The sequence below is a fragment of the Miscanthus floridulus genome, chromosome 13 (genome assembly GCF_019320115.1).
Source record: "Miscanthus floridulus cultivar M001 chromosome 13, ASM1932011v1, whole genome shotgun sequence".
Classification (NCBI taxonomy): domain Eukaryota; kingdom Viridiplantae; phylum Streptophyta; class Magnoliopsida; order Poales; family Poaceae; genus Miscanthus; species Miscanthus floridulus.
This window is the reverse complement of record NC_089592.1, coordinates 65,370,040-65,397,572: the sequence shown is the minus strand read 5'-3', so window position 1 is coordinate 65,397,572 and position 27,533 is coordinate 65,370,040. Positions and strand designations below refer to the sequence as shown.

General features: G+C 43.6%; 1 protein-coding gene and 3 non-coding genes across 4 annotated transcripts; 2 read left to right on the top strand and 2 right to left on the bottom strand.

The window, feature by feature from the left end:
- The first annotated feature begins 16,914 nt into the window (after positions 1 to 16,914).
- Positions 16,915 to 16,985, top strand: TRNAW-CCA (transfer RNA tryptophan (anticodon CCA)). Its single transcript has one exon. It is a non-coding gene; the product is annotated as a tRNA-Trp (tRNA).
- A 2,983-nt stretch (positions 16,986 to 19,968) lies between these two features.
- TRNAD-GUC (transfer RNA aspartic acid (anticodon GUC)) lies at positions 19,969 to 20,042 on the bottom strand. Its single transcript has one exon. It is a non-coding gene; the product is annotated as a tRNA-Asp (tRNA).
- A 349-nt stretch (positions 20,043 to 20,391) lies between these two features.
- TRNAY-GUA (transfer RNA tyrosine (anticodon GUA)) lies at positions 20,392 to 20,475 on the bottom strand. Its single transcript has one exon. It is a non-coding gene; the product is annotated as a tRNA-Tyr (tRNA).
- Positions 20,476 to 21,118: 643 nt separating this feature from the next.
- LOC136500381 (protein ecdysoneless homolog) lies at positions 21,119 to 26,843 on the top strand. Its single transcript, XM_066495720.1, has 5 exons — positions 21,119 to 22,419; positions 22,905 to 23,237; positions 24,238 to 24,377; positions 25,238 to 25,398; positions 26,164 to 26,843. Exons 1-5 carry the CDS (start codon positions 21,260 to 21,262, stop codon positions 26,335 to 26,337), a joined length of 1,968 nt encoding a protein of 655 aa, XP_066351817.1. The 5' UTR covers positions 21,119 to 21,259; the 3' UTR covers positions 26,338 to 26,843.
- Positions 26,844 to 27,533: the final 690 nt, after the last annotated feature.

Genomic DNA, 27,533 nt, shown 5'->3' with positions numbered 1-27,533 from the left:
AGGTTGAGTGCTGAGAACGTCGCCACCAAGCTAGAGAAAGAGGCTGCCTATACACGAAGGGCCCTTCAGGCTGAGAGCGATGAGCACGATCTTCTACAAGCTGCGGTCGGGGTGGTCCTTAATGCCCTGAATGTGACGGAGCCGGTGGAGACCAGCCCGCTCGCGGCTCGCGTCGGAGGTATCACGGCTCGGGTGGGCCAACTTGAGGAGAGTGCCTTTCACGTCGGGATTACCCAGGCCTTCACCGTCGCCCACGCCCATTATGAGAAGGAAATAAACCTGAAGGTGATGAGTGAAGGCTTTCCGTCCACCTACGAGGATGAAGAGCTGGAGGAAATGGAGAAGATGGTCGCTCCCCTTGCGAAGAACCTGGCAGACAGTCCGAAAGAAATGGTTCTCCCTCCGCGGGAGTAATTAATCGAATAATTTTGAGAACAGCTTATATGTAATATGTGGACAAGTGTCGGTACTTTTCGAGTCTGGACGCCTTTCAAGCTTTTGCGTCTTAATTTCGTTTTGTTTGATTTTTTGCGATTTGATTTTTTACGGTCTTACCAATATGTTCCCCTGAATTATGCCGCTGATTATAATGTGAGGAGATTGAGGAGGTAGCTGTACCTTAACAGCCCCCGAGTAAGGTCCGACCCCCGCACCTGCTGGGGTCGGGTGTTACTGGAGACCGGAATCGTGGTTTTGGTGACAATGGATGTCATCGCAATAATCCCCGCCCTGTCTTCCAACAAAAATCCCAACTGGGGACTCTATGGGCTCGGCAAGGTGGGGCCTTTGTCCCTGCATTGTTTGGCCCGAGCCCCCGAGCCTTGTTAGGGTCTGATAGGGGTCGGCCGTTATTTGTGTGTTACCCCGTCCTCGGTTTTCGCAATCGAAGGGGCTGAGTGAACGACACTTGCCTCGACGGCTTGAGTACCGCGCTCAACGAGCTCGCTAATGGGTACGTTTGTGCAGAATCTGGGTCCATCATTTGCTGATGGGGTCGGCAGAGCCCTCTGGTGGCACTCCACAACTTCTTAACCTGCCTCCCAGCAGATGCCTGAGTCATTCGATAAGCTCAGGGGGCCCGATGGCCTCTCCTCGATGGAGATTCTGTGGGTTTGGCTCGAGGTTAGAATCGAACGAGAGAAGGTCGAGACGTCCCGGTTCGCTTCTGAGCGGGGTCGGGCAGGGCCGCTGGGGCTCGTCTCGGTTATCTCTCCCTGGCTCTGTTCGGCGTGAGGTGGCCTCGAGCCCTTTGCGGGCCGACCTTCGAACCTCAGCCTGTGGTTGCCTATATCGAAATGAGGCGACAGCCATTTCGTGGTGCGACACGAATCGTTGGGATGCAATTTTTTGCATATGAAATATTTTGAATGCAAGATTTAATTGAAAGTAAAGGCAGTGATGTTACCTTGGTGGTATAAGTGGCGGAAAAGCTCCTACCAGATGGGTTCGGGCCCTGACGTTTGTGACAAGGTTGGAAAAACCTGCGTAAGAATTGCTATTCTTTGTTTTCATGTCTCGGTGACAATCCGAGCTGTTCAATTAACTTGGGCAACCTAACAGCTTCTCCTTTGGGGGAGATTCTATAGGCGGACCCCTTCGATCCCTTCTTTGGGAAGGCAGACGTCGAAACTAGAGACGCGAGGGGCGTTGAGCATGATTTTTCTGGTGAATAGAAACACCGTAGCTATCGGGGCGTAGGGTTTGCTAGTTCGTCCAGTTTTACTCAAAGCTTTGTGCCTGTATGTCGCGCCCTTAGTTTCAAGCGTATGGAGGGGTCGGGTGGAGAGGATGCCTAGACTGGTAGTCATCCTCGGCAGCCCCCGAGTGATGTTCGCGTCCCTGCTATTTGACGGGGTCGGAATCTTGCGAACGAATTTTAACGCATAAAGTGAGAAAGCTGAGAGGTTTATCTTTCTTTGGTCGTTCATTCATCGTGTCTTCTGGGCCGAACGGCCGACCCAGGAGATCTGAAAGGTCCCGTCGTCGTGTCGTCCGTGGTCCTGCATGGGGAGGCAAAAAGTTGTCTGCCTATGTGGGTGCTTTCCCGGGAAGGGTGGTGGCACTTTCGACGTGACCCTCGGGGGTCTGCGTCATGTAGCATTCCCGGGAAGGGTGGTGGCTCCCCCTACTGGAATCTGAGCTGGAGAGTGATACAGGCTCCTCGTTGAGGAGCTCATAGAGGGTCTCCGTATCCCGCTCAATCGCCCCCATGAACTCGATGTCCATGGGTGGTTGAACCACACGTAGCGCCAGAAGGCGGCCAGCGGTTGCCGCAACGTTGCGGAGACCGAATGGAAACGCTGTCGGGGCACTCCATACGGACCCTTCCGGACACATGGTGGTGTTGTGAGAGGCCTCCTTGGGTGACGGGACTCCCCGGGAGTTGCCTGGTGGGCCCTCAAGCCTAAGACGGCTGAGGTTGATGGAAGGGGGAGATGGGGCGGCTGAGCGAGTCAGCGCCAGCTCTCCTCCTAATGTGATGATGAAATCCAGGTCGCCGAAACGCACGTGTGCGCCCGGGGCCCAGGTGATTGCGTGGGTGGCCATCCGAGACCTGATTTGGAACGCGCAAAGCTCCTACCTGGCACGCCAACTGTCGGTGTTTCGTACAAGCACCGGCAAGTAAATTTATAGTAATGCGCGTTAGGCTCGGATGGTGCGCTAAAGGACACATGATTTATACTGGTTCGGGCGGAACGTCCCTACGTCTAGTTTGTTGCTGCTTGTGTTATTAGCACCGTGAACGGTCTGTAGTAAGGGATACAAACTGGCGAGAGAGGGACTGGTCCCAAGTCTCTGATCGAAGGATTGAAAGGTGGTCAAGAGCTTCGTAGCTGCTTGAATGTGTGTGTGAGTGCGTTCTATTGTTCGGTCCTATTTTTTCCATCCTCCCTGATGGAGGAAGCGCATCCCCTTTTATAGATGAAGAGGCTGGCTTTACAAGGGTGAGGGCTCCAGGATGTGTACTCTACTTAGTCATGTGGCTCACGTTTACCTAGTCAGGTCCTCCATTCTGATGAGTGCGAAGGAAGATAAGTGCTTACCATGTTGTCGATGTCTCTGTAGGATGTCAGATTAATCACAGAATGCTGCCCGCAGGGTATGGGCTGTAGTACAGTGGTTTTGACTTATGAGCCTCCCTCCAGCCTTGCTCTGCACGCCTTCTGGTTCTCATGATTCCTTGTTGGGAGAATTCGGGGTCGGGGTCCGGTGTAGCGCCGTGGCCAAGGCCTTCTGACTGGGAGGACCTGAGGGATTGGGAATAGGGCACCGCTCCCTCGGGTCCATAGCGTGGTGACAGAATATCCGTCGTTCGTGGAGATAGCAAATCCGTTCTTGGAGCGTAGCGGTTGTCGTATATCTTCATTGGGTTCCATGTCCCAGAGCTGAAGACGGTGCCTACAACTCTACAGGGTGAGATGCACGCACCTGTAATACCTTTTGGGCTCTGCAGCACCCGGAAGGGTCTAAAGCATCAGTCCTGTCATTCCCTGGCAGTCCTTTTCCTGCCAGGGCGTAGGGTATGGTCGTTGGAGCCATGGTTGACCCGAACGTCTTGTCTCGTCCTGTACCCATCATTATGAGGGATAGATATCGATCAGGGCGAGGCTCGTTCTGGGCCGTCGGGTGAGGCGGAGACCAATCCCTATCTCTTGGGCGAGACTAACCCTATCCCTCTGGGATCGGGCGAGGCGGAATCCATCCCTTTGCCTTCGGGCGAGACCGAGCCCGCCCTATAGGCGTCGGGTGAGACGGAGATTAGCCTTGAGCTTTTGGGGCGAGGCAGGGTTATCCCACAAAGGCGTCGGGTGAGGCTAACCCCACCCCTCCGGGGTCGGGTGAGATGGAAATCATCCCTCAGCCCTCGGGCGAGACCGAGCCCGCCCTCAAGGCGTCGGGCGAGACGGAGTTTATCCCTCGGCCCTCGGGCGAGACCGAGCCCGTCCCAAAGGTGTCGAGCGAGGCGGAACCGAACTCCTGTCACTCGAACAAGGGATGACATGGAGCCCTTATGCGTCCAGAAGTTTTTCACGTTCGATGGTTATCGGTTCCACCTTCTGGGGTACCCTGGTATTAGGTCCCCGACAGTCATCATCCGAGCTATCACTAGACTCGGTCATCTCCTGCTATGCCTCAAGCCGCTCCTCCTCTGTAGCGGCTATTTCCCTAATGATCTCGTCCTGCTGAGTAGCTGACTCTGGAACATCTGGACGACGATTAGGACGAGCTGGTGCCTATGGAGTGTTGTGCCTGATCCTCTATGTAATGTTATATGCGGGAAACTCTATGGTGGCAGCCCTGTACTCTGCAACCAACTTAGGGGTCCTGACGTGCACACACTGTAGCATCAAGAATGTGACCCAATGTGCATAAGGAAGCTGTCGGCGACCCTTGAAGCTCTCAGCAATAGTATCCTCCACCTCTGATAGAAGGAGGTCCCAAATGTCGAACACGGTCTGCTGCATCAGGGCATTAAGGAGCTAGAGCTATAAGTGAGTAAGACCCTCCCTGTATCCCAACCTAGGAAGCAGTGTCCTCCTGATAATGGCCTCAAGCACATGAGCTATAGGAGTTAGGTCACTGGGGTTCCTGCTCGACCCCTCACCAAAGGGCTCCTTGAAACAATATCGCACCAGATCTATAGGGGGCACCAACCCTCCATGAGGACGCCTAGGAGGCTCCTACTATCCATAACATACCTCATGCAACTTGACAGGCTGATCCTGTAGTCTCAGTATCTCTCGGGCCCTGAAACTCATCACCCTGTAATCTCTGCCGTTGAATGCAAAGTGAATGAAGTTGTGATGTGGATCAATGTAGAGTGAAGCATAAAACTGCCAGACCCAAGATGGTACATATACTCCTGTCCGGCCAATCAGATCTATGAGCCCTAGCAAATATGACAAGTAGGGGCGAATGTGCTCTCCAGCTACTGCCATGATAGACTCTAAACTACAGACTCTCTATGATCTGAACACTGTCCCACTATTGATATAGTCATTGTAGAAGTCCTCCTAGAGAAGCATGTAGAAATCCTCAGCTGCTCTCTCATCCCTCCTCAGAGGGAACCACACATTGAACTCAACAAATCTCAATTGGCGAACCTGTCTGGCTATGGTGGCCCTCAAGTCGAGGTGTACCACTAGAGGCGGACCCTATGGTTTGGGCAGTGGGTGTGAACCCCTGTACTGTGTAGCTAGCCTCGGTGGAACTGTGGCACTGGTACGACTAGAGCGGCGTAGCTGGGGTGCCAGCGCGGTCTCCTCGGCCTGCTGACCCTCCTGAGTCTCCTAAACTGGCTAAGGCTCTGCTGGTGGGGGCTGCTGCTGTGCCTCCTGCTGGGACTCCCCCTAAGGTCGAGCCTCCTCGATAGCCAGTCGATGTCCTGCCATCATGATAGTCCTAGGTGGACCACCATGAATACGCTCAGCCTCCTCAACTGCTGCCCTCTGTGCTGGTGTGAGTTGTGGATCTACTATGATAACACCACTACAAGCGCCTCCTCTCTCGGCACGCTCTACGGCCTCTACAATAGCTGCTGCTCTCGTTGTCTCTGCATCGAGGTACTTGTGCTTCTTGGATGTCACCTACTTAGTTGCTTTGCCTTTCGATCCTGTAGGCTAGCGAGGTGTGGGCCTCCAGTCATCATCACCCAGACCACCACCAATGTTCTTGGTGCGAGCCATCTAATCTGTCAAGAGGGTGAACTACCGCTGATGAAGATCAACTGTCAAATTGACACTCCCGAGGCTTGGCCTTGATCCTTACTCGTGAGCTTGGCTCCAAGTTGACTACCAACTGTCACAAGAACTTCAACGGCACTGACTCGCTGCACGATAGAATAGATGGATATACGAATAAATACAATATATCTAATAGATGTGAAAGTCCTAGGAAGCAAGCAATGTAGGTGCGAAATTGAGACAATGGGCAAGCTACCTGATGAATCGGCGATCCAAGAAAAGGAAATGTGTCACACGGGGAACCTCGGAACCGACTAGGGTTGGGGATCGTGAACCACCTCATAGAATTCGGTGGCCCTGGATGATTTAGGTCAATGCATTGAGATTGAACTAGGTCATACACGAAGCAATTTGAGAAAAATGGATTTTCCCTTACCAGCAAGGAGGGAGAGCTAGGGCACGACTGCTGCTCTCGGTGGCAGAGAAGTCGACAGCGGCGCTGAGTCACTGGAGATACTCGAGTCAGGCGAGCGCATGAGGAGGCTCGCTTGGCGGACTAGATGCGCGGAGAGGCTCGGCTGTGGGCTCCTCTGCGGTGGCGCAGTGGTGAGCGTGGCTGGCTCAGGGAGCACGGCACGGGACTGCGGTGGCGTGGCGAGCTTGGGCGCGGGAGCGGTGGTGCTGGCATGGGCTTGGCGAGGTACGGCGGCGCGGGTTAAGTCAAGGAGAGACACGAGGGATGCGGTTTAAATGAGGACCCCCAATGTGACAAGAAAGGAAATGGAAAAAGAGTCCTGAAGCCGCGCGGGATCCACTGACCGGACGCTCCGGTGGTAGCGACCGGACGCTACCACCTAGCGTCCGGTCGATTCCAGAGAGGTCCAATTCCTCTAGAATCGGGACCGGACACGTCCGGTGGTCCATGACCGAATGTAGGTAGGGTCCGGTTAGTACAACTTGTTCTTCCTTCGATTGACCAAATGCTAGATCCCCTCCTGACCGGACGCACAAACGCAGCATCTGGTCACTCCTTCTGCAGCAGTTCACCTCCTGTGAACTGACCGGACGCTGGACAGCAGCGTCCGGTGCAACGCTCGGTGCACCTTTTTCAGCAAATCTTCAAAGTCCCTTCGTGCTGCCTGTTCCCAATCAAGTCCCAACTTGAATAAGATCCAAATAAACACCAATTGGGACTGATGTGAGTGACCTCTCTCAAACCCTCATATTTTTCAAAATATTTTGCCTTAGGCTATTATTCTTTTTTAAGAAAATAGGCAATAAGAGGGCAAATAGAACAAAACGACAAAACAACATTCATGCATATGCAATACTTGAAAGTAAATCTAGTTGCTTGTCAAGTTTGATCTTCACACGCTTTTCGGCGGTTATCTTAACCATGTTAGACAAGCCCTATATGCATTGCCAAAAATTAAACATGTTGTATATTACAATGAATGCAAGGGACAACACAAGCTCAATTTTTAGTGAAGTTACTAAAATCAAGCACATTGAGCTCATTCCGCAATCTACAAAATGTAGCCTCACCTAGCGGTTTAGTGAAGATATCCGCTAATTGATCTTCGGTTCTTACACCTTCTAGTGATATATCATTTTTAGTAATATGATCTCTTAAAAAGTGATGGCCGATATCTATGTGCTTGGTGCGAGAGTGTTGAACCAGATTATTTGCAAGTTTTACCGCATTTTCATTATCACACAAAAGAGGTACTTTTTCTAGAACTACACCATAGTCTAGCAAAGTTTGTTTCATGTATAATATTTGTGCACAACAAGCACCCGCGGCAATGTATTCCGCTTCGGTGGTGAACAAAGCCACACTATTTTGTTTCTTGGAGGACCAAGACATAAGTGATCTACCAAGCAAATGGCACCCTCCGAATATGCTTTTTCTATCAACTTTGCATCCGGCATAATCCAAATCGGAATAGCCAACTAACTCAAATATAGCTCCTTTGGGATACCAAAGGCCAATGCTTGGTGTGTGCTTAAGATACCTAAGGATTCTTTTTACAGCAATTAAATGTGTTTCCTTAGGACTAGCTTGAAATTTAGCACACATACACACACTAAACATGATGTCGGGCCTAGATGCGGTTAAATATAACAAGCTACCAATCATAGAATGGTAGAGAGTTTGATCAACTGGGTTACCTCCCTTATCTAGGTTGAGATGTCCATTGGTAGGCATTGGTGTCTTGATTGGCTTACATTCATCCATCTTGAATCTCTTGAGAAGATCTTTTGTGTATTTCTCTTGAGAGATGAAGATGCCTTCTTTCATTTGCTTGACTTGAAAAACCAAGAAAGAATGTAAGCTCACCAATCATGGACATCTCGAACTCCTTCGACATCAATTCACCAAATTCTTTGCATGAGTCTTCATTTGATGATCCAAAGATGATATCATCAACATATACTTGACAAATGAAGATATGTCCATCAAGCTTCTTGGTGAATAGTGTGGTGTCGACCTTCCCAATGGTGAAGCCCTTCTCAATGAGGAAGTCCCGAAGGTGCTCATACCAAGCTCTTGGGGCTTGCTTAAGCCCATATAGTGCCTTGGACAACCTATAAACATGATTAGGATATCTAGGGTCTTCAAACCCAGGAGGTTGATCAACATAGACTAGTTTATTAATAAAGCCATTTAAAAATTCACTTTTCACATCCATTTGATATAGTTTCATTTCATGATATGATGCATATGCAAGAAGGATATGGATGGCTTCTAATCTTGCAACCGGTGCAAAGGTCTCTCCAAAATCCAAACCTTCAACTTGAGAGAACCCCTTTGCAACTAGTCTTGCCTTGTTCCTCACAATAACACCTTGATCATCTTGCTTGTTGTGGAACACCCACTTCGTTCCAATGACTCTTGCACCTTTTGGTCGCTCTTCAAGAGTCCAAACTTCATTGCGAGTGAAGTTGTTCAACTCTTCATGCATGGCATTGATCCAATCTGGATCTTTAAGAGTTTCTTCTACCTTGGTAGGCTCATAGCAAGAGACAAAAGAGTGATGAGCAATAAATGAAGTAAGTTTTTGAGATTGAGTCATTACACCCTTTGATGGACTCCCTATGATGATATCTTGTGGATGATCTTGTAGGAGAGGTGTATTTCTTCTATTGACCACTTGGGGAGGAGGTTGTGGAGCATCAACATCTTGTGCTTGTATCACCATTTGCTCATGGGAGATATGAGTATCTTCATTTTCTACTCTCCCATCTTTTTCACTATCTTGTGGTACACTTGATGAAGAAGGTTGATCAATGATTTGTACATCATCTTCATCATCTTTTGGCTTGATGTCTCCCACCAGAATATTCTTCATAACCTCCCTCAATGGTTCATCACCTACATCATCAAGATTCTCATATGCTCCTTGGGAGCCATTAGATTCATCAAATTCCACATCATATGTTTCTTCAACCAAGCCGGTGGCATGATTAAATACTCTATATGCTTTGGAATTTGATGAGTAACCAACAAGAAAACTAATATCACAACATCTTTGGAACTTCCCTAGGTGTTGCCGCTTCTTGTAGATGTAGCATTTGCAACCAAACACCCTAAAGAAGAAGACGTCCGGCTTCTTCCCATTGAGCAACTCATAAGGTATCTTGCCAAGGAACTTTTGAAGGAATATGTGGTTTAATGCATAGCATGCGGTGTTGATTGCTTCCGCCCATAGAGCTTTGGGGGTGTTGTACTCATCTAGCATTGTCCTTGCAAGAGTGATCAAAGTCCGGTTCTTCCTCTCAACTACACCATTTTGTTGAGGAGTATAAGTTGCGGATACTTCATGCTTGATCCCAACTTCATCACAATAGGCTTCAATATTTGTGTTGTCAAATTCTTTCCCATTGTCACTTCTAATCTTCTTGAGCTTCACTTCAAATTCATTTTGAGCTCTCTTGGTAAACCTCTTGAAGCAAGATGCAACTTTGGATTTGTCATGAAGAAAGAACACCCATGTATACCTTGAATAGTCATCCACAATCACAAGACAATAGAGATTTCCTCCCAAACTCTTGTATGTTGTTGGTCCAAATAAATCCATGTGTAGGAGTTCTAGCACTCTTGTGGTTGACATAAAAGCTTTGGTTGGATGAGTGTTTGCAACTTGCTTGCTGGCTTGACATGCACTACAAAGCTTGTCCTTTTCAAACTTCAATCCTTCAAAACATCTCTTTGGCTTTGGCTTTGGCTTTGATTGTTGTTGTTGAGCTTGAGCCTTCTTCTTCTCTACACTTGCTACATATCCAATCCCACTTCTATCCATCTTCATGACGGTGTTCATGAGTAGCTCGCTTTGGAGATGCTTGCCTCTAGCAAACTTGCTCAATCCCACCTTGAGATGCTCTTTCTCCATCTTGAGCTTCTTGTTCTCTTCCTTGAGAACATCATTGTTCTTCTCTTCCTTGAGCTTCTTGTTTTCTTCTTTGAGCTTCTCATTCTAAAGGATCAACTCTTTGTCATGATCAAGAGTTTCTAGCACAATGGTGTTGTGGCTCTTCATCTCTTCAAGATCTTTCATGAGCTTCTCATTATCACTCTTGAGCTTGACATACTCATCATAGTCATTGCACTCAACCACTTGCTTGCCTTTGCTACTAGATCCATGCTCAATGCTTTCATCAATTAAATCATCACATAAAGTAGCTATATCAATCTTGACAACATGGTTAGTAGCATCATGTGGCTCATTTGGTAAAAATTCTTGAGCAATAACAAGAGTATCATGATTAATCTTAAGAGTAGTGTATTCATTTTTTAGCTTGTTGTGGCTAGTAATGAGGTCATTGTGCACCCACTCAAGTTTGTCATGTTTATCTTTAAGCTCTTTCTTGGAAGATTTGAGTTCCTTGAGTTTGGATGATATAGCATCATTAGTTTCTCTAAGCTTATCATTAGCCTTTTCCAATGTATCACACTTAGCTAAGAGTGAATCATTTTTAGCATCAAGCTTTTCATTGGTAGCTCTACTCTTTCTAATGATCTTAGTGTATTTTCTTAGTATTTTGACAAGATCATCATATGTAGGTGAATCATCATCATCGCTATCGCTATCATTATCACTAGCATGCTCATCATCACTACTATCATCACTCTTAGTTACCTTGCATTCACCCTTGGCCATAAGGCATAGGTGTGTAGAGGATGATGGTGATGGTGGCGGTGAAGATGCAAGATCAATAGCAATGGCGGCCACCTTTTCATAGTCACTATCATCATCGGATGATCCACTTGATGAATCAATGTCCGTGAGCCAATCACCGACAATGTAGGCCTTTCCACTCTTCTTCTTCTTATGGAAATCCCTCTTCTTGCCATCTCTCTTCTTGTATGGCTTGTTCTTTTTCTTCTCATCTTCATCTTTATTGCTTGAGTCATCTTTCTTGCCCTTGTTCTTGTTCTTGAACTTGTCTTTCTTGGGCTTTGTGCATTGATGAGCTAGATGGCCAAGTTCGCCACAATTGTAGCAATCCATCTCGGAGATTGGCTTTCTTCTTGAGCTAGTGAAGAACTTCTTCTTCTTGCTGTCAAACTTGATGCCACTCTTGTTTAGCTTCTTTAGCATCTTAGTGGACTTCTTCACCATGAGAGCAAGACTTTCTTCATCATCTTCATCACTTGAGCTCTCATACTCAAGTCTTGCTTTGCCCTTATCTTGGCTAGCTTTGAATGCTAAATCCTTCTCTTTCTTCTTTGTAGAGGATGAGCCGTCTTGTGGTGTGATGTGCATGTACATCTCATGAGCATTGATCTTTCCCAAGATTTGTGTTGGTGTAGCAGCGGAAAGATCACCATGATGTAGCACGGTCACAATATGCCTATATTTGTCAATGGGGAGGACACTTAAGATCTTTCTCACAACGTCGGATGGTGACATTTGAGTAAGTCCAAGCCCATTGACTTCCTCTACAAGAACATTTAAACAAGAATGCATTTCATTAGCACTTTCTTTGGAAAGCATCTCAAATGAATTTAGCTTTTTAATCACAAGATGATAGCATTCCTCATGCTCACTCTTGGTTCTCTCATGGAGCGCACAAACGTCTGACCATAGTGCATGGGCGTCTTTGTGATTCCTTACATGATTGAACACATCTTTGCAAAGGCCTCTAAAGATGGTGTTGTGAGCCTTTGCATTCCATTTTTCATAATTAACCTCATCGCCTTGTAGGTTAGTAGCATTTTGAGGTTTTGGGAAGCCTTGCGAGGCGGCTCTAAGAATACCAATGTCTAGAGCTTCTAAGTATGCCTCCATGCGGATTTTCCAATATGGAAAGTCATCTCCCTCAAAGATAGGAGGAGGTCCATCCCCGTGAGACATCTTGCTCTAAGCGGTTAAGCTTAAAAACGTGAGCATGAGGCAACCTATGTTCCAAACTTACTCTAGCATGGCAATTCTATGAATGTAAAGATAAGTATTGAATTGCACAAAGTAAATACTCAAAGTAAATGCTCAAAGTAAATGCTTAAAGTAAAGAGAGAGAGGAACACGGCGATGTTTTGCTGAGGTATCGGAGAGTTGCCACTCCCCACTAGTTCTCGTTGGAGCACCTGCGCAAGGGTGTAGCTCCCCCTTGATCCGAGCAAGGATCAAGTGCTCTCTATGGGTTGATTCTTTGACACTCTATCATGGTGAATCACCCAAAGCCGCTCACAACTTGAGTTGGGTCACCAACAAGCTCCGTCGGGTGATCACCAAGCTCCCAACCACCACCAAGCCATCTAGGTGATGTCGATCACCAAGAGTAACAAGCACGAACTCTCACTTGACCACGCGAAGCCTAATGAGAAGATGGATGCACACTTGGCTACTCTTGATTCACTAATGAGGCTACTCTCTTGGATTCTCAAATCTCAATCACCTCACTAGGATCTTGCTCTTCTTGGCACTCACAAACGTGTTTCTCAGCTATTGGAATGAGCAAAAGTGACTCCACACATGAGTGGAGCTTCTATTTATAAGGTAGCCTAAAAAACAAACCGTTATGAGCTTCTGCGGGGTGACCGGACACTTCGGTCATGTTGACCGGACGCTCCGGTCAGTTCAACCCGCGAACCAGTAAAAATGAGTTGACCAGATGCTGGCAGGGTCCGGTCAGCACTGACCAGATGCGTCCAGTCGCATGAAACCCTTACTGGGACCTTACTGGACTAGACCGAATGCTGAACCCTCAGGGTCCGGTTAGTACTGACCGGACATGTCCGGTCGCAGATTCCCTTCTCTGGAACCTTACTGGAGTCGACCGGACGCTGCCTTTCAGCGTCCGATCACTTGACCTCTCCAGCGTCCGGTCGCACCGAACACAGACAACTGATCAAATGAACTGATCGGACCCTGTGGCTAGCATCCGGTCGCACCGGGGCCAGCGTCCGGTCAGCATTTGACCCTCCATTCACTTCCAACTCTCGATCATATGTGAATGAAGTTTGCTCCAAAGGATCTTAGGCATTCATAGGAGCTACCTAGAGCTAGTTTTAATAAGTGTGCACCACACCTAACTCACTAGACTCAACTAGGTCAAGCTACCCGTCCATACCCCCCTTAATAGTACGGCAAAAGGAAAAACAAAGTCCTAAACTACTCTAAGTGTCCCTCCAACTCCAATCGACACTTAGAACTAGTCATCCTTAACCTTGTCGTCCATCCTTTGAAAACTGAAATGATTTCCATCGTAGGGGCATGACAACTTTGATTGCCTAATCGATCTCCATTGCCATAACCTAACTCAATTGCCTCTGCAAAACACACATTAGTCATAGTAATCTTGTATTGTCATTAATCACCGAAATCCAACTAGGGGCCTAGATGCTTTCACCTTGCATGCCTTCTTCTGTGTCTTAGGTGTGGGATGGTTTGGAAAAACTTCCACAAAGTGCCCCAACTCGCCGCATCCATAGCTTCCTTTCTTTCTTTGCTCATTTCTTTGATTGGTGAAGATGAAATCTTGAATTTGGATGGGCACACCTTGATATTGAGCCTTTGGATCATCTTCTCCACCTTGTTGATAAGTTTGATTGATTCTTCATCAAGGTCAGAGGTAGAGGAGGAAGATTGATCATCATCACTTGAATCTTCATCATCCTCATCTTCTTCTTCATCTTCACTTAAGGAGCTTGAGCTTGAGCTTGTCTCAACTTGCTTGCCCTTCATCTTCTTTTTCTCACTACATGTGAGAGCTTTGTCTTTGCTTGATGAAGAGGCTTCTTCTTGACCCATCTTGCGTGACATTTCAAATGTCACTATCTTGCCAATGACTATGGCTAGGGTCATAGTGCTCAAGTCCTCCATATTGTGAAGGATGGTGATGATGCTTGTATATTAATTTTGTGGTAGCACAGAGATGATCTTCATCATGATGTCCGCATCATCTAGCTTTGTTAATCCTATTGAATGGAGCTCATTGATAATTAGATTCAAATGAGAATACATATCATGAACAAGCTCATCATCATTCATTTTAAAGGAATCATAATTTTGTTTAGCTAGACAATGTTTTTGCTCATGTATGGAGCTCTTGGAGTTTTAACCAAATTTTATGTGTTGTATTTAAAGTGAACACTTGGTTAAACACATCCATGCTAAAAGATTCAAACAAGCAATTTTTATCTCTAGCATTGAAATGAATTTCTATTTCTTCACTCTTTGTGGGTTTATCGGGATTCTTAATGGGTTTCATCCTATCACGAGTGACTCTCCAAACACCCAAATCTACCACCTCAAGGTGACAAGCCATTCTAGCTTTATAGTAAGGGAAGTTAGTGTCGTCAAAGTGCGGAGGCCTAGAGGTATCCATCCCAACCACTCTAAATAGCATTGGCTCAACGGCGGTGAAGCCAAAGGTCTAAATTAAGCCAACTGGCTCTTATACCAATTAAAAGGGACCGTGATGCCTATAAGGTGGGTGAATTAGGCAACTTAAAAGTCTAACTCTAAACTATGGCCTCTTTTTCTACCCTTAGCAAAACCTATGCAAAAGATAAACCATCTAAGTGTGCAACTATGGTTTTGCTAGTGTGTTGCTATCTCTACCACAAAAGGAGTTATGCAAACAATGTAAATGTGGAAGCTAAAGAGTAAAATAGATATATACAAACTCTCATTGACCCCTCCGATATTTTTACTGAGGTATCGAGAAGCGCGCAAGCTCTCCCCCTAGTCCTCATTGGAGCCCCTCACAAGGAATCCCTCGCAAGGGCCAAGCTCTTGGTTGGGTAACTCTGTGGATAGCCCTAGGCCTTCTCCATGTGCCAGTGAGTCTCCGGTGTGCCTTCTAGCAAGCCTCTCCTGGACCGCTCTCTGTCGTCTTTACTATCAAGCTTCCGACCGAAACTCCACGGGCCTTATTCCTTCCGGTACCCGGTGGCGGCCACACCACAAACGTGGTTGGTGTGATCTCACAAGACTACAAGCCCCTTTAATGTACAACAATGGTGTGCACAAGCACCGAGTGGTAAGAGATATGCAAACCTCACTAAATACTAGGCCTAAACCTAGAACAAGTGCATAAGCGGTGGTCTAATCAACCTAAGCACTTCGCAAAGCACCTACGCTAATCACCTAATGAATCACTAAGCACTATGCAAGTGGAGATCACTAAAATATTATATCAACACCCTTGGTATGTTTCCTTAGCTCCACTCTACTCAAATAGTCGGTTAGGGTCTATTTATAAGACCCACTAAGAAAGTAGCCGCTGGGGACGAAACCCAACTTTCTTCTACTGACCGAACGCTGCTGTTGTCCTGACCGGACGTGTCTAGTCGTCTCAACCATTGAAGCTAGCGCGTTGATCGGACTCAGCACTGAGTCCGGTCACTATCGATCAGACGCGTCCGGTCATGATGGCACCGCTCTAGAACCTTTTTGGACTTGATCGGACACTGTAATTCCTGCGTCCGATCAGTACTGAGCTATTGTCGCGATAATGAATAGTGTCATCGTCGCATCCAGTCACTTGAATCCTCAGCGTTCGGTTGCTGCTGCTGATGCTTGCTATTGCCGAGCATTTTGATCGGACGTGTCCGATCGCTATAAGGACCGCGTCCGATCACCTCTATGAAGCTCGTTTCTTCGTGATCTTACGTTCGGCTTGATTTCTATCTCCATGCTTAGACTTTGCTTGATATCTTGGGTCTTCTCTTGTGCTTTAGGAACTTGCTTATGGTGTTGATCGTGGGATCATCATGTCGCCTTTGTCCAAGTCACGTCTTACATCCTATTGAACTATAAAACAATTACTTGCAAATTCATTAGTCCAATTTGGTTGTGTTGGTCATCAAACATCAAAATCCAAAGTAAGTGGGTCTAGGATCTATTTTCCTTACACTATGAAAGGGATAAAGCCATAATAATTTATAAGCACTAGAAAGTTTGACTTTAGTTCGATTTAGAATAGCACGCTTAGTTTCTTTTTCAAAAAGAATTTAAAGGGTCTTTTTTGTTTCATAGTAGTAGAATTACTAGAAAATAAAGGATTTCGTTGTAGAATACTAAAATAAAGATAAAGTACTTTATTTTTTAAATACTTGCCAATCAAGTTATCCACCTATCTACATATCATTTCTTTTATCGTAATTGCACTTAGGTGGGCCAAGAAGGTCAGGCTATAATCTATATCAGACCAAATTCCCTCTTTTTTTATTCAAGATATTTAATGCAATGAAAAATTAAAGCACGATTCCCCATAGGGATATGTACGTAAGGGGGATCTATAGATAATAATGTTGTTCGGACCTGGAGTTTCCCTATATACAGATTAGGGAAACATTTATTCTTATTCTATTTTATTATACCATTCAAAATAATGAGGGGGAATACCAATTTAAGAGTCGTTCACTACTGCAATTCAAAAAAAAATATTAATTATATTATATTATAGAAAGAAGCGGGAAACATTTATCAAGAATTTTGCAGCTTGGGACTGGAAATCCACTTTTTCTTCTTTGTCATCTCAATAGAATAGAAAGAAGCGGGAAGTTTTCTAGTGTTAGCAATGTGTGTTTTAAGATAGAATCCATCGAGGAGAATAAGTGAAACTGGATCCAAAAACAGAAATCAATTTTTTGAAAAAGATTCGAAAAAAGAAAGTAAGTAGAATTAGATTCAAGAAAAAAGAAAACAAAGGTTTTAGTAATTAGTAAAAAAATGTGGATGAATACTTGCTCTTTTCTCGATTTTAGATCGAATTTTTTGGTGGCATGGCCAAGTGGTAAGGCAAGGGACTCCAAATCCTTTACCCCTAGTTCAAATCTGGGTGCCGCCTAATCAATAAAATACTTAGGATTTCAATAAAATACTTAGGATTATAGTACTGATCAAACTTGACAAATTCGTACCCCCTAAGTTGGGGCACGAGAGTAACTAGGTTTGGCTTTGAGAATCCATACCATAGTTCTACCTTTAAACTAGGGTTTGTTTTGTGGGCAGTGGCCCAAATGGCTACCAATAGGGATGAGGTAGCATTTCCTTATTCTTTTATTAATTTAAATCGATTTGATTCGGGAATTTGAAACTACGAGACTAAGATGTCAGAAATCTTAGTAGCCAAAGGTCCCTAAGGGGTAGTCTTTTTTCAATCTAAGATTGAAGAAGGGACTTTGCGAAGAAATAGAAAGATTTTCTAATTATCATACATTTTATTTATCGTACATCTTACTACATACACTTAGTACATCTTATGCTACCTACATACACTAAAGTAAAGGCTACTGATTCTGTCGAGAATTAGATTGAATAGGCTGATCAAAAATCCATTTTTGGATTGTGGATAAGACCTCCTTACTCTTTCATAGAAAGATAGAAAGCGGGGCAGCAGTAGGGTTTAGGTCAAAAATAAAAATAAACATGGGTAAGTTAGGTATCCAATAAATATTTATTTATCCTAATTTTATGGTATATTCTTACGTCCTTTGCTTATAAAAAAGGTAACAAACGAAAGAAAAAATCTCTCTATTCCCGCGTCTTCTATTCAGAGCATCCCCTACTCTTTTTTAGGGAAAGAGCGATGTATCATATTTCTACTTAATGCTCTCCAATTCTACCAGAAATCATATAAGAATTTGTTAGGAGTAAATTCCTTTAACGGATTCATCCATAGTCTTAGGGCAGAATAGAATGGCCTTTTGACTCTGTACCCTTGATTCCACTATGATTATTGATCAATAGTAGAAGAATTCTTTCATAGAAATAGGAGACATAATTTACATGGATATAGTAAGTCTCGCTTGGGCTGCTTTAATGGTAGTCTTTACATTTTCTCTTTCGCTAGTAGTATGGGGGAGGAGTGGACTCTAGGGATACTACCAATTGATTGAGTAGTCGAATTGTAGTATCAACTCTTTTCTTTAATTGATCGTTTTGCATTAATAATTTTGCCAAACTTTATTTTTTCTTTCTTTAGTTTTGTTTCACTCTTGTAAGAAACACTTTTAGGAAAGTAAGAAAGACTCGTTCTATTCTACTATGTTCTTTCCAGTATAATAGAATAGAAAGGGCGATTATAGTAACCCATAATTTCTAGTAGAATAGAAATTATGAGTAAAAAGAAAGTTATTTACATAAGAAATTAGAACATAAGAAAATTAGACTTTCTTACACGAAGCTATTCACAACATATCGCACATTTTCCATTTATACTCTTTTCTTATTCTTAGATAAAAAATTTATGTTCTTTTTTTAAGGATCTCGATTGAAGTATCTCGCACCTTTTTTAAGCATGAAAGATTCATAGGGTTTTTCCTTTTCCTTTTTTTTTCTTTTACTATAGTCTATTCTAGTTTATTCTCGTATTATTTTTCTCCCCCTCCTTGGATTCTTTCAATGAAGAATTATCTTCAATTTTTTTATTTTGACTTGATTGAAATTAAGTGGATGCAGTGAAAAAAGAAGTTTAATTAGACTACTATTTCAATCTACTAATTGATTCTATGTAGATTCAAGATAATATAATAGAAAGAATCTAAAGTGTGGTAGAAAGAACTACATATAGTTGTTTCTACCACACTTTATGATTCCAACCAGACCCTTTCATTTAAGACTTGGATTTTTTATTTTCTTTAATCCCTTTTTCATTTCTTCAATGATTAATTGGAATTCATTTTGACTGGTTGTTTTTACATAAATAATAAGTAAAAAGGCAGTAGGAACTAGAATGAACAATGCTATAGCAATAAATACGAGAATATTGACTTCCATAACTTCTTTATTTTTTTCACAATAACTCGGGATGTAATCCCATGGAGAGGAAAAAGGAGTATCCTGTAAATTCAAGGGGAGGACTTGCATTCTGATAATACTAAATCAATTCAATATTATGAATATTGGATCTATCAAATCAATTCATGGTTGATAGTGGAATAATATAACATAGGAAGATATCTTATCCATACTAAGACCAAAATAGGTTTTTTGATTGGATTCGAAACCCCCTCTATTCTATTTTTCATTCTTTTCTACTTTTGCTTTTCTATATGTATAACCCAAAATCTTTCTTATCTTATCCAATTTCCCTTCCTTTTTCTTATAGTTATACATACAATTATGTATGTATTATATGACCAACTTTCTATGGGTCACATAGACATCCCAATAAGCAGTAGAAGTAGAAATGAGATGGAGAAAAGAGGATCTTAAATAAAAAGGATCCCATATTTTAATTTAGGAAAAAGAGCGTTTGCTTGGTTTTTATTTTATTAGGTTACTATCAATATACGCTTTTTGGGGTCTAAAGATGAGAGCAAATCCATAAAAAAAGGAGTCGGCAAATGGAGTGAGAATGAGATGGATTCTTTCCAATTATTCATTGAACATACACAAACAAAGTTGGAACTAGAAAATGGAAGGGGTGCGGTTTAACCCCCAAAAAGTAACTAATTAGATGAAATTCATTCTCTAACAATAAACGAATACGGTTTATGTATGGATTCCGGTAAAATACCGGTACTCGATTTCATAAGAGTCGAATAGGAAGTTAAGATGAGGGTGGTATAATCATAAAAATAGAGTAGTATCCTAAATTATACTAATCCACGTATGATATGTATGCCTTTCCTTATGCACCGGAAGTAGTGAAAAAAAAATTCTATACTGCACTGCTCTCTTTTTACTGAGAAATGCAAAAAAAGAAAAGTGAAGTAAGGGTGCCCCATAGATATTTGATCTTGCCTCCTGTCCCCCCCCTTTTTTTTTCATCAAAAATTTCCATGAAAAAAGGAAAGATGAATTTGTCCATTCATTGAACCCTAGTTCGGGACTGACGGGGCTCGAACCCGCAGCTTCCGCCTTGACAGGGCGGTGCTCTGACCAATTGAACTACAATCCCTGCGGGGTGTATGGCATGCCTATTCTTAAATAGAAGATTCGATCCGTCTGTCGTGCTCTAAGAAATAGACGAATCATATACTACATACCCGCATATCCTATGTGGGTATAGTGAGAGTGGCATAACTAGTATGTTGCGATTTTTTATCCCTAAAAATAAACGATAATCCGCCTTTCCATAAGAAAAGCTCTTTTCTTTGTCTTTTCTTTGTAAGATAAAGAATCAGAGAGATATGGATTAGAAATCAATTTCCCCGTTTCTCTTTATCCTTTATTTCTATGGATAATACATTTTTTTTCTTCCATAAAAAATAATGGATTTAGTTCATATTCACGAAGCCCTAAATTTTTGGGCCGAGCTGGATTTGAACCAGCGTAGACATATCGTCAACGAATTTACAGTCCGTCCCCATTAACCGCTCGGGCATCGACCCAGGAAGAATTTATTCTAGGCTTTTTGATAATCTATGATTAACCTCTTTTTATAATACTCCCTACCCCCAGGGGAAGTCGAATCCCCGCTGCCTCCTTGAAAGAGAGATGTCCTGAACCACTAGACGATGGGGGCATCACTAGACGATAGCACCGTATACAACCACTCGTCATTATACTATAATGATAGTATGAGCAGTTTTTTTAGAATTGTCAATATACTCTTCGAACTAGATCATAGAAAAGAGTCTTTACTATTTTTCTGTTATGTTTTCATAGGATTTTTTTAGTTGATGGTTAGGTTAATTCACGGATCATCTCGTACCTTTTAAGCTTTATAAGGTTAAGGAAATTCGTTTAAAGTGTATAGAATAAAAATAGACTAATAAAAAGGAATCTAAATTAGTTCAGTACAGGTATTGATTTGATTGCTATAACAGGAAAAAGAGTCAAATTTCATTTTTTTTAATTTTAACGCTATGCTCCGTTTAGTGTTTAGACAAAAAAAATGTGGACATCTCGCTCTAAACTAAGTCATAAAATTGTAAAAAAAAAAATTGCCAAAATTTTGGCTTACCCCAGCCTCTTCGTGACGACAGAGCCCTTCTAGAGTGCCTGTACGGGACGTCCAGCACCTTCCCGCACCGCCATGGCGTCGTGCGAGGCTCCGAGCACCGAACCCATCTGTCCCCTACCAAATTGCAAAATCCCCAAAACCCCGTGCCCGGACCCAAACTCCGCGCCGCTCCCGTCTTTCATTCTCTCGCCCAGCCTAGCCTCGTCTCCATGGCGGCCACCGCCTCCAACCCGTTCCCGTTCCCGTTCCCCTCCCGCCGCCCGCCGGACGACAGCCTCTTCTACGCCGTCTACCCGCTACCACTCCCCAGCGGCCTCCCCGCGCCCGCGCTCCACGCCTCGCTCCAGTCCCTCCACCTCTCCCTCCTCTCGCACCTCGCCCCGTTCCTCTCCTCCCACCTCTTCCACCGGGACCCCTTCACGCTCTCCCTCCCGGCGGACCCGGCCGCCCCCTGCGCGCTTTGCGCCTCGCCGCCCGTGCCCCACCTCCACGGCGCGCTCCGTTTCGGCGACTCCCTCCCCGACGAGTGGCTCGCCGTCTCCCTCCTCTTCACTCTCACCCGCGCCTTCCCCGACATCGCGGCCCGCGCCTGGGACTCCGACGGGGAGTTCCTCCTCATCGAGGCTGCCTTCACGCTCCCGCGGTGGCTCGACCCGGAATCCGCCCCCAATCGCGTCTTCATCTTCCGCGGAGAGCTCCACATCCTGCCGCCCTCCCTCTTCCCCGAGACGCCGTCGCTGGAAGCCGCGCTCGCCGCCGTCTACGACGACTCCATCGATACCCGCGCCGCCGACGCCATCCAGGCTTCCATACAGCGCCGCATCGCTGGGCTGCCCGAAAAGGCGGCGGAGAACCTACACACGGCACGCGTTATCGTCCCGGCGCCCGTCGCAAAGGTGCTCAAGGAGGAGCCATGCCTGATCGCGCGTGCCGTCGAGGGTTTCTACGACCGGGACATAGACACCATGAAGCATGCGGCGAGGATGGAAAAATTCCTCAAGGGGCCTGGTGGCGAGGGGGTTGAGATGGTGATAATCACGGTACGCATGACGCGGGCAATGTACGCACAGCTTGTGCAGCAGAACTTTCAGGCTCCCAGGGGGTACCCGATGCCTAGGAGGGAGGAGGGGCCAGAGAAATGGATGGAGGCAGAGCTGGGGATGAAGATTGCCTGCGGATTCGAGATGATGTACCAGGAGAGAAGACGCCAGGGTGAGGAAGGTAAAGGGAGCACGTGGGAGGTTTACAGGAAGAGCTTGGAGGCAACCGGGTGCTTTGAGGGGCTGCTTCCTGGGTCAATGGAGTATAAGAGGGTCATGGAGGATGCAATGCAATATTACAAGAGCTCTAATTTGTATTCCCGAACAAGGTGCTTCGAGTCACTCTTTCTAGCCATGTGGATTTACCTATCTGTCTCGTTGCTATGCCAAAGAATGTTATTGTGCAACCATCCCATGCATAAACTGTTTAATTTCTACTCCCTCCGTTCCAAATTATAAGTCGCTTTGACTTATCTGGTTCATCCATTTTGCTACGTATCTAGACATAATATTATATCTAGATGCATAGCAAAATGGATGTATCAAAAAAGTCAAAGTGACTTATAATTTGGAACGGAGGGAGTAATTCACTACTCTTTAAAAAATATACCTGGTTTGATGTACGTTATTTGTCTTTTTTGAAGAACATTGTAGCCATTATCTCTATTGAATATAAGAATGTACAATGTAGTGGGTGTCATTTCAGTAATTCTTGAGGCTATCTGGATTTCTTTACTATACATATGATTTCTATTGAACTTGATTAATTAATGCAAATGCCTCAGCGTTTTAACACTCTTGCAATATGTCACAGGGAGATACTGAGTGAACCAGTGCGGCGTATTGATGAAATCCTATCAATGCCGTACTCGGCTGATGGATTTAAAGGCACTGATCTTCCTCCTAGTGATGATGACTCTTGGTTGCATGGTGGGGATGACGAGTTAAATGCAGAACTCCGTGAAAGGCAGAAGGAACTGGAAGAGTATGAAGCTGTGAAGAAGCAAAGAAGAAGTCAAAAGCAAAGTGTCTCTAGCAGTTCGAGATCCCAGACAGACGAGTTTAAGCTTGGAGAGATTACAGAGTCCATGCAAGAGTTCATTCGCAAAATGTCCAGCTTTGAGGGAGCCGAGATTCCTGCAGACAGGTTTTGCATCTAGACTTGTTTCTTATTTCTGTAGCACATTTTTTTCCGTTTTGATTAATATCATCACTGATCGAACTTATATTCTTCATTAATTTAGTTTTGTTTCTCTGATTGTTGCTTAAGCCTGTAATCTGTCTTATTTTAATTAAGATAGTTTCATATCCAAACTAGCAACTGAAAGAGTTTCATATCCAAACTAGCAACTGAAAGGTGTACCTGTGCCAGGCATCTGTAGCATAGTGATTTCTTTGCAAATTTGAACCAAGATACACTAAAATGGAATCTCATTTCCTTTACAATTACTGAAATGTCTGTTATGTCTGGTAAAACTTAAGCACATAGAAGATTAAAAGTAGAACAGCTCTAGAAAAACTTTTAATCTGACTGGAGAACAAATAACGCCAACAGACATTTGATTACAATTATTTGAGTTTTAAATTCTATATGTTTATCTGTCATGAATAAGTTATCCATAGTTTTACTATGTATTCTTGATTTCTTCACCTAGTAGGTGCCTTCTTATATTCTTGTGTCTGTGTTGGAGACATTTCTTCTTGTACTCCATCTTTTCAGACCAATCTACAGTGACATTTAAGAGGACAGCGATAAGCATGGAGCGGCAGTCTTATCACTTGAGGATAACTAAGGATGTGCCTTGAACTCAATTATCCACATAAAGTGGTATTGAATGCTCAGAGTAGTGTTAGTTATAGGATTATGCTTGTTGCCTTAGATCCGGATGCATTTAATCCCCAAGTCGCAACAGTTGTAGCCTTACTAGTTACAAGTTGGGATCGAATAGGACAATCCCATGTTTCGAATACTTGAGCATTCTGTGATATAGAAAAGGTGGCTAGATTATTTTGCTAACGCATGTGTTGCCAATAAGGTTCAGTGCAATACTAAAATTTGACCTTTTTCTTTTATAACTATTTAACTGAGCACCTGTGCTACTAGATAGGTCCTTTTGGTATTCATCAATTCCTTTTTCTTCATGTAGGAGAGATATGGAATCAGTGGACCTAGATGTCAACCAGTTCTTCAAGGCCATGGAATTGGTTTTAGGTGGAGGTTCACAAGAGCAAGCTGGCAGTGATGATGGATTTGATAGAAAATCCTCATCGTCCGACATGGACTTTGGTATCTCTTTCTTTCTTCAAGTTATTCATGAGTGTTTCCCTGCTCTTACTTTCTTTATCTATGTCACATGGTCAATTATCACTGTTGAATCATAGACCTATGCGGTGAACAATTTTTCCAACTTTCTTCCACATTTAATATTCTTGTTTGCATTATTGCATACTCTATGATTTAAGGAATACAACTGAGAGCACAAACCACCAAGTGTGGTAATATAATCAATGGTATTTTGCTTTACTTCTGTGAATTGGGATTACCTTGATTTGAGAGCTTTGCAAACTAATTATTTAGTTGATCATTTTTTTCATTGAACTGGATGATTAAAGTGTTACCTTGATTTCTTAAGTGGTTCGATACTTAAATGGAGTAACTGAACAAACAAGACTGGCAGTTAGTTAATAGTGGACGGGCAGTAAAGTATCCTAGCCTGTTCGCTTGCTCGTAAGCGATCGTAAATTTCCAGCCAGGAACAGTGTTTTTCTCTCACACCAAACCAGCCAGCAGTAAATAATCCACGATACGATACGGCCTCCCGAACAGGCTGAGTGTTTTGAGGGAGGAGAGAGAAAAAAAATCTCAATGGACAGTGTAGCTACAGTGCATGAACAGTCGGTGTCGAGAAGCTGAAACCACGTGAATCCGTGCCAAAGCTATGGTACTACTTTGATTCTTTGAAGAATTGCTGCTCATAGGTCACTAGTTCTTTCAGTTCCTCAGCATGTATCCCACAAACTTTATTGCTTCGTTCTTCTACTTTGGTGATAGCTGAATTTTTTTTTTATAACTATGATAGCTGAAACGTTGAATCCTATTTTTTTGCTATGAATTTTAAAATACTAAGAATGTTTGTGGTGATGCAGATGATTCTGATGAAGACAATGATTTTGCTGAAGAATTAGGTGACAAGGATGTGGATGATTCTTTTATGGAGTCATATTCAGATGCTTTAAATAAAGAGCTAAGCAGTTCCACTCTTGAGAAAAGCTTTGCTCGTGCACCACAACCGGAAACTAACAATGAGGTAGCCTTGTGTATTTGAGATGTTACATGCTTTTTTTCATTTTTTTATGTGTAGGATAGATAGGACACTGTCTCTGAACCAAATGCTTGATATGATGTATATTTGTCTATATTCGAAATTGTTTCTTAAAAGTCATGATGCTCTTTTGTAAATGCAAAGTTTTTTTCATATGAAGGTTTAATGAGGATAGAGTTACATTATGTGCTCATTTGGTTTTAAATCACCACAAGAACTTCTCTGAACTCGTAACTATCTTCTAGTTACTATAACTGCAGGTTTTTAAGTCACTTCTGTGTTATTATAATTGCTATGATGTTACCTTTCAAGGTTGCATGCCATGTTTTAAGTTTCTCTAAGGATGCTGTAATTGTTGTAGATCTGCTACTAACATGCATAGTTAGGTTGACTAATTAAACGTGGTTAACCAATGTTGAAGCTGAAGAGATTTACCAATTAGCATCTCTCCCTATAAATGTACTAAAAAGAAGAGATGAATGCCGTAATCTTCTCTTCATTTCTGTGGTCTCTGCCTGCATACTCGTTTCGTTAATTCAAATCAATTTGCTGGTCTTCTAGTTGTCTATCATTTGCATAATCAGTCAAGTCTATAATGTATATCCAACTTCACTCATGTTCAGTTAACCCTGCATTTACCAAATCAAATTGCAGATTTCGGCTTCTGCCTATATTAGATTAGAAACCAGGCATTTGCTGCTGTTCAATTTTACTTACCCAAAGCAATGTGTGGTATATTTTGCATTGCAGGGTCCATCAGATGATGCAGCTACTGATGCAGAGATGACTCCAGTTGATGTAGATCTGAACCTTGTCGAGAGCATTCTTAACTCCTACTCTTCGCAACAAGGTCTTCCCGGTCCGGCTTCCAATCTGCTAGGACTCATGGGCGTAAAGGTCCCTCCAGATGCTAAAAAGTCGTGATTTTTGTTTTCCACTAGTGTACACGTGAGATCTTGGGAAGTTGTTGGGATATATAGGAAAAACTTATCTTCCATATCTGGGTGGTTAATTTGTTGTGATAGTACAGGGGGTTGCTAACCACACTTTGCCACACTTCACTTTAGCCAAATTTGATCAAATTGGCAAATGTTTGGTTGGCAATTAAACTTACACAGGAATATTTTGGGCTCCATATGATTAAAAAAGTGTGGCAAGATTCTCCTAGGCATAACAAAACATGGCTCTAAAATTTCTAGCCACACGTTGACACACTTGTCTAAGGTTAGTTGTGGCCATTTGTGGCTAGAAACCACACTGCCCCATATGTCTTAACTCTTAACCTCAATATCATACCTGTAAACAGAACCCTGAGAAATGGAGCAGCAACTATTTGTTTTTGACAAGTATGGACTATCAGTGTACATGGGCTATCAATGTACCGTAGATGTATCACTGTTTTTGATATGGTCGTACAGCAGTTGTAGGCTTGTAGCTGTGCTGGCTATGCAAGATTTGGGTGCGGCAGTGAATTATTGAGATCTGACGAAGCTATAGGAAACCTGCCAATTTTGTGGTACTAGCTATTATTCTGCACTTCGGGGTGTACTAATCTTTCGTGGTCTGGATAAGGTAGAGGTAACTGACGGAAATAATCCAGTGGTCACGTTTGAGTTTGATCGAGTAGTGTAAGCTTTGGCAATAAAGTTCTATCGAGTTTATAGTTTGTTGCAGATATGTCTGCGAAAGTCTAGTTAAAACATCGAACAGACAGCGCCCAGCAGGGCAGTTCTAAATGCTCCTTTTTATGTTTTTCTTTTTTTGGGTTTCTGTTGTAAAATAAGGAAGCGAGGAGACAGAGAATAAAACGGATGGTCAGGAGGTGCAGTTTAGAACTGCACTCCCACCATCCGAGAAAAAAAAAATCGTTTTGATATATTTAGGATACCAAGTAGTAATTAACTAGATTGTATTTTTTCTGTCTATCCTTATTAAATATGGTTACCGTCATCACCCATACATTAAACATTTGTAGTTGGAGTGGTTGATTCGCAGCTTTCCGAAGCTGGACGGACACGCTTCGATTCTTCTCAGGTGCGGTATTTTTTGAAAAGCTCATGAATTAATGGCCGCATGGATGTACGTATTGGAAGAGGCCGCAGGCGGAGTATACGAAGCCG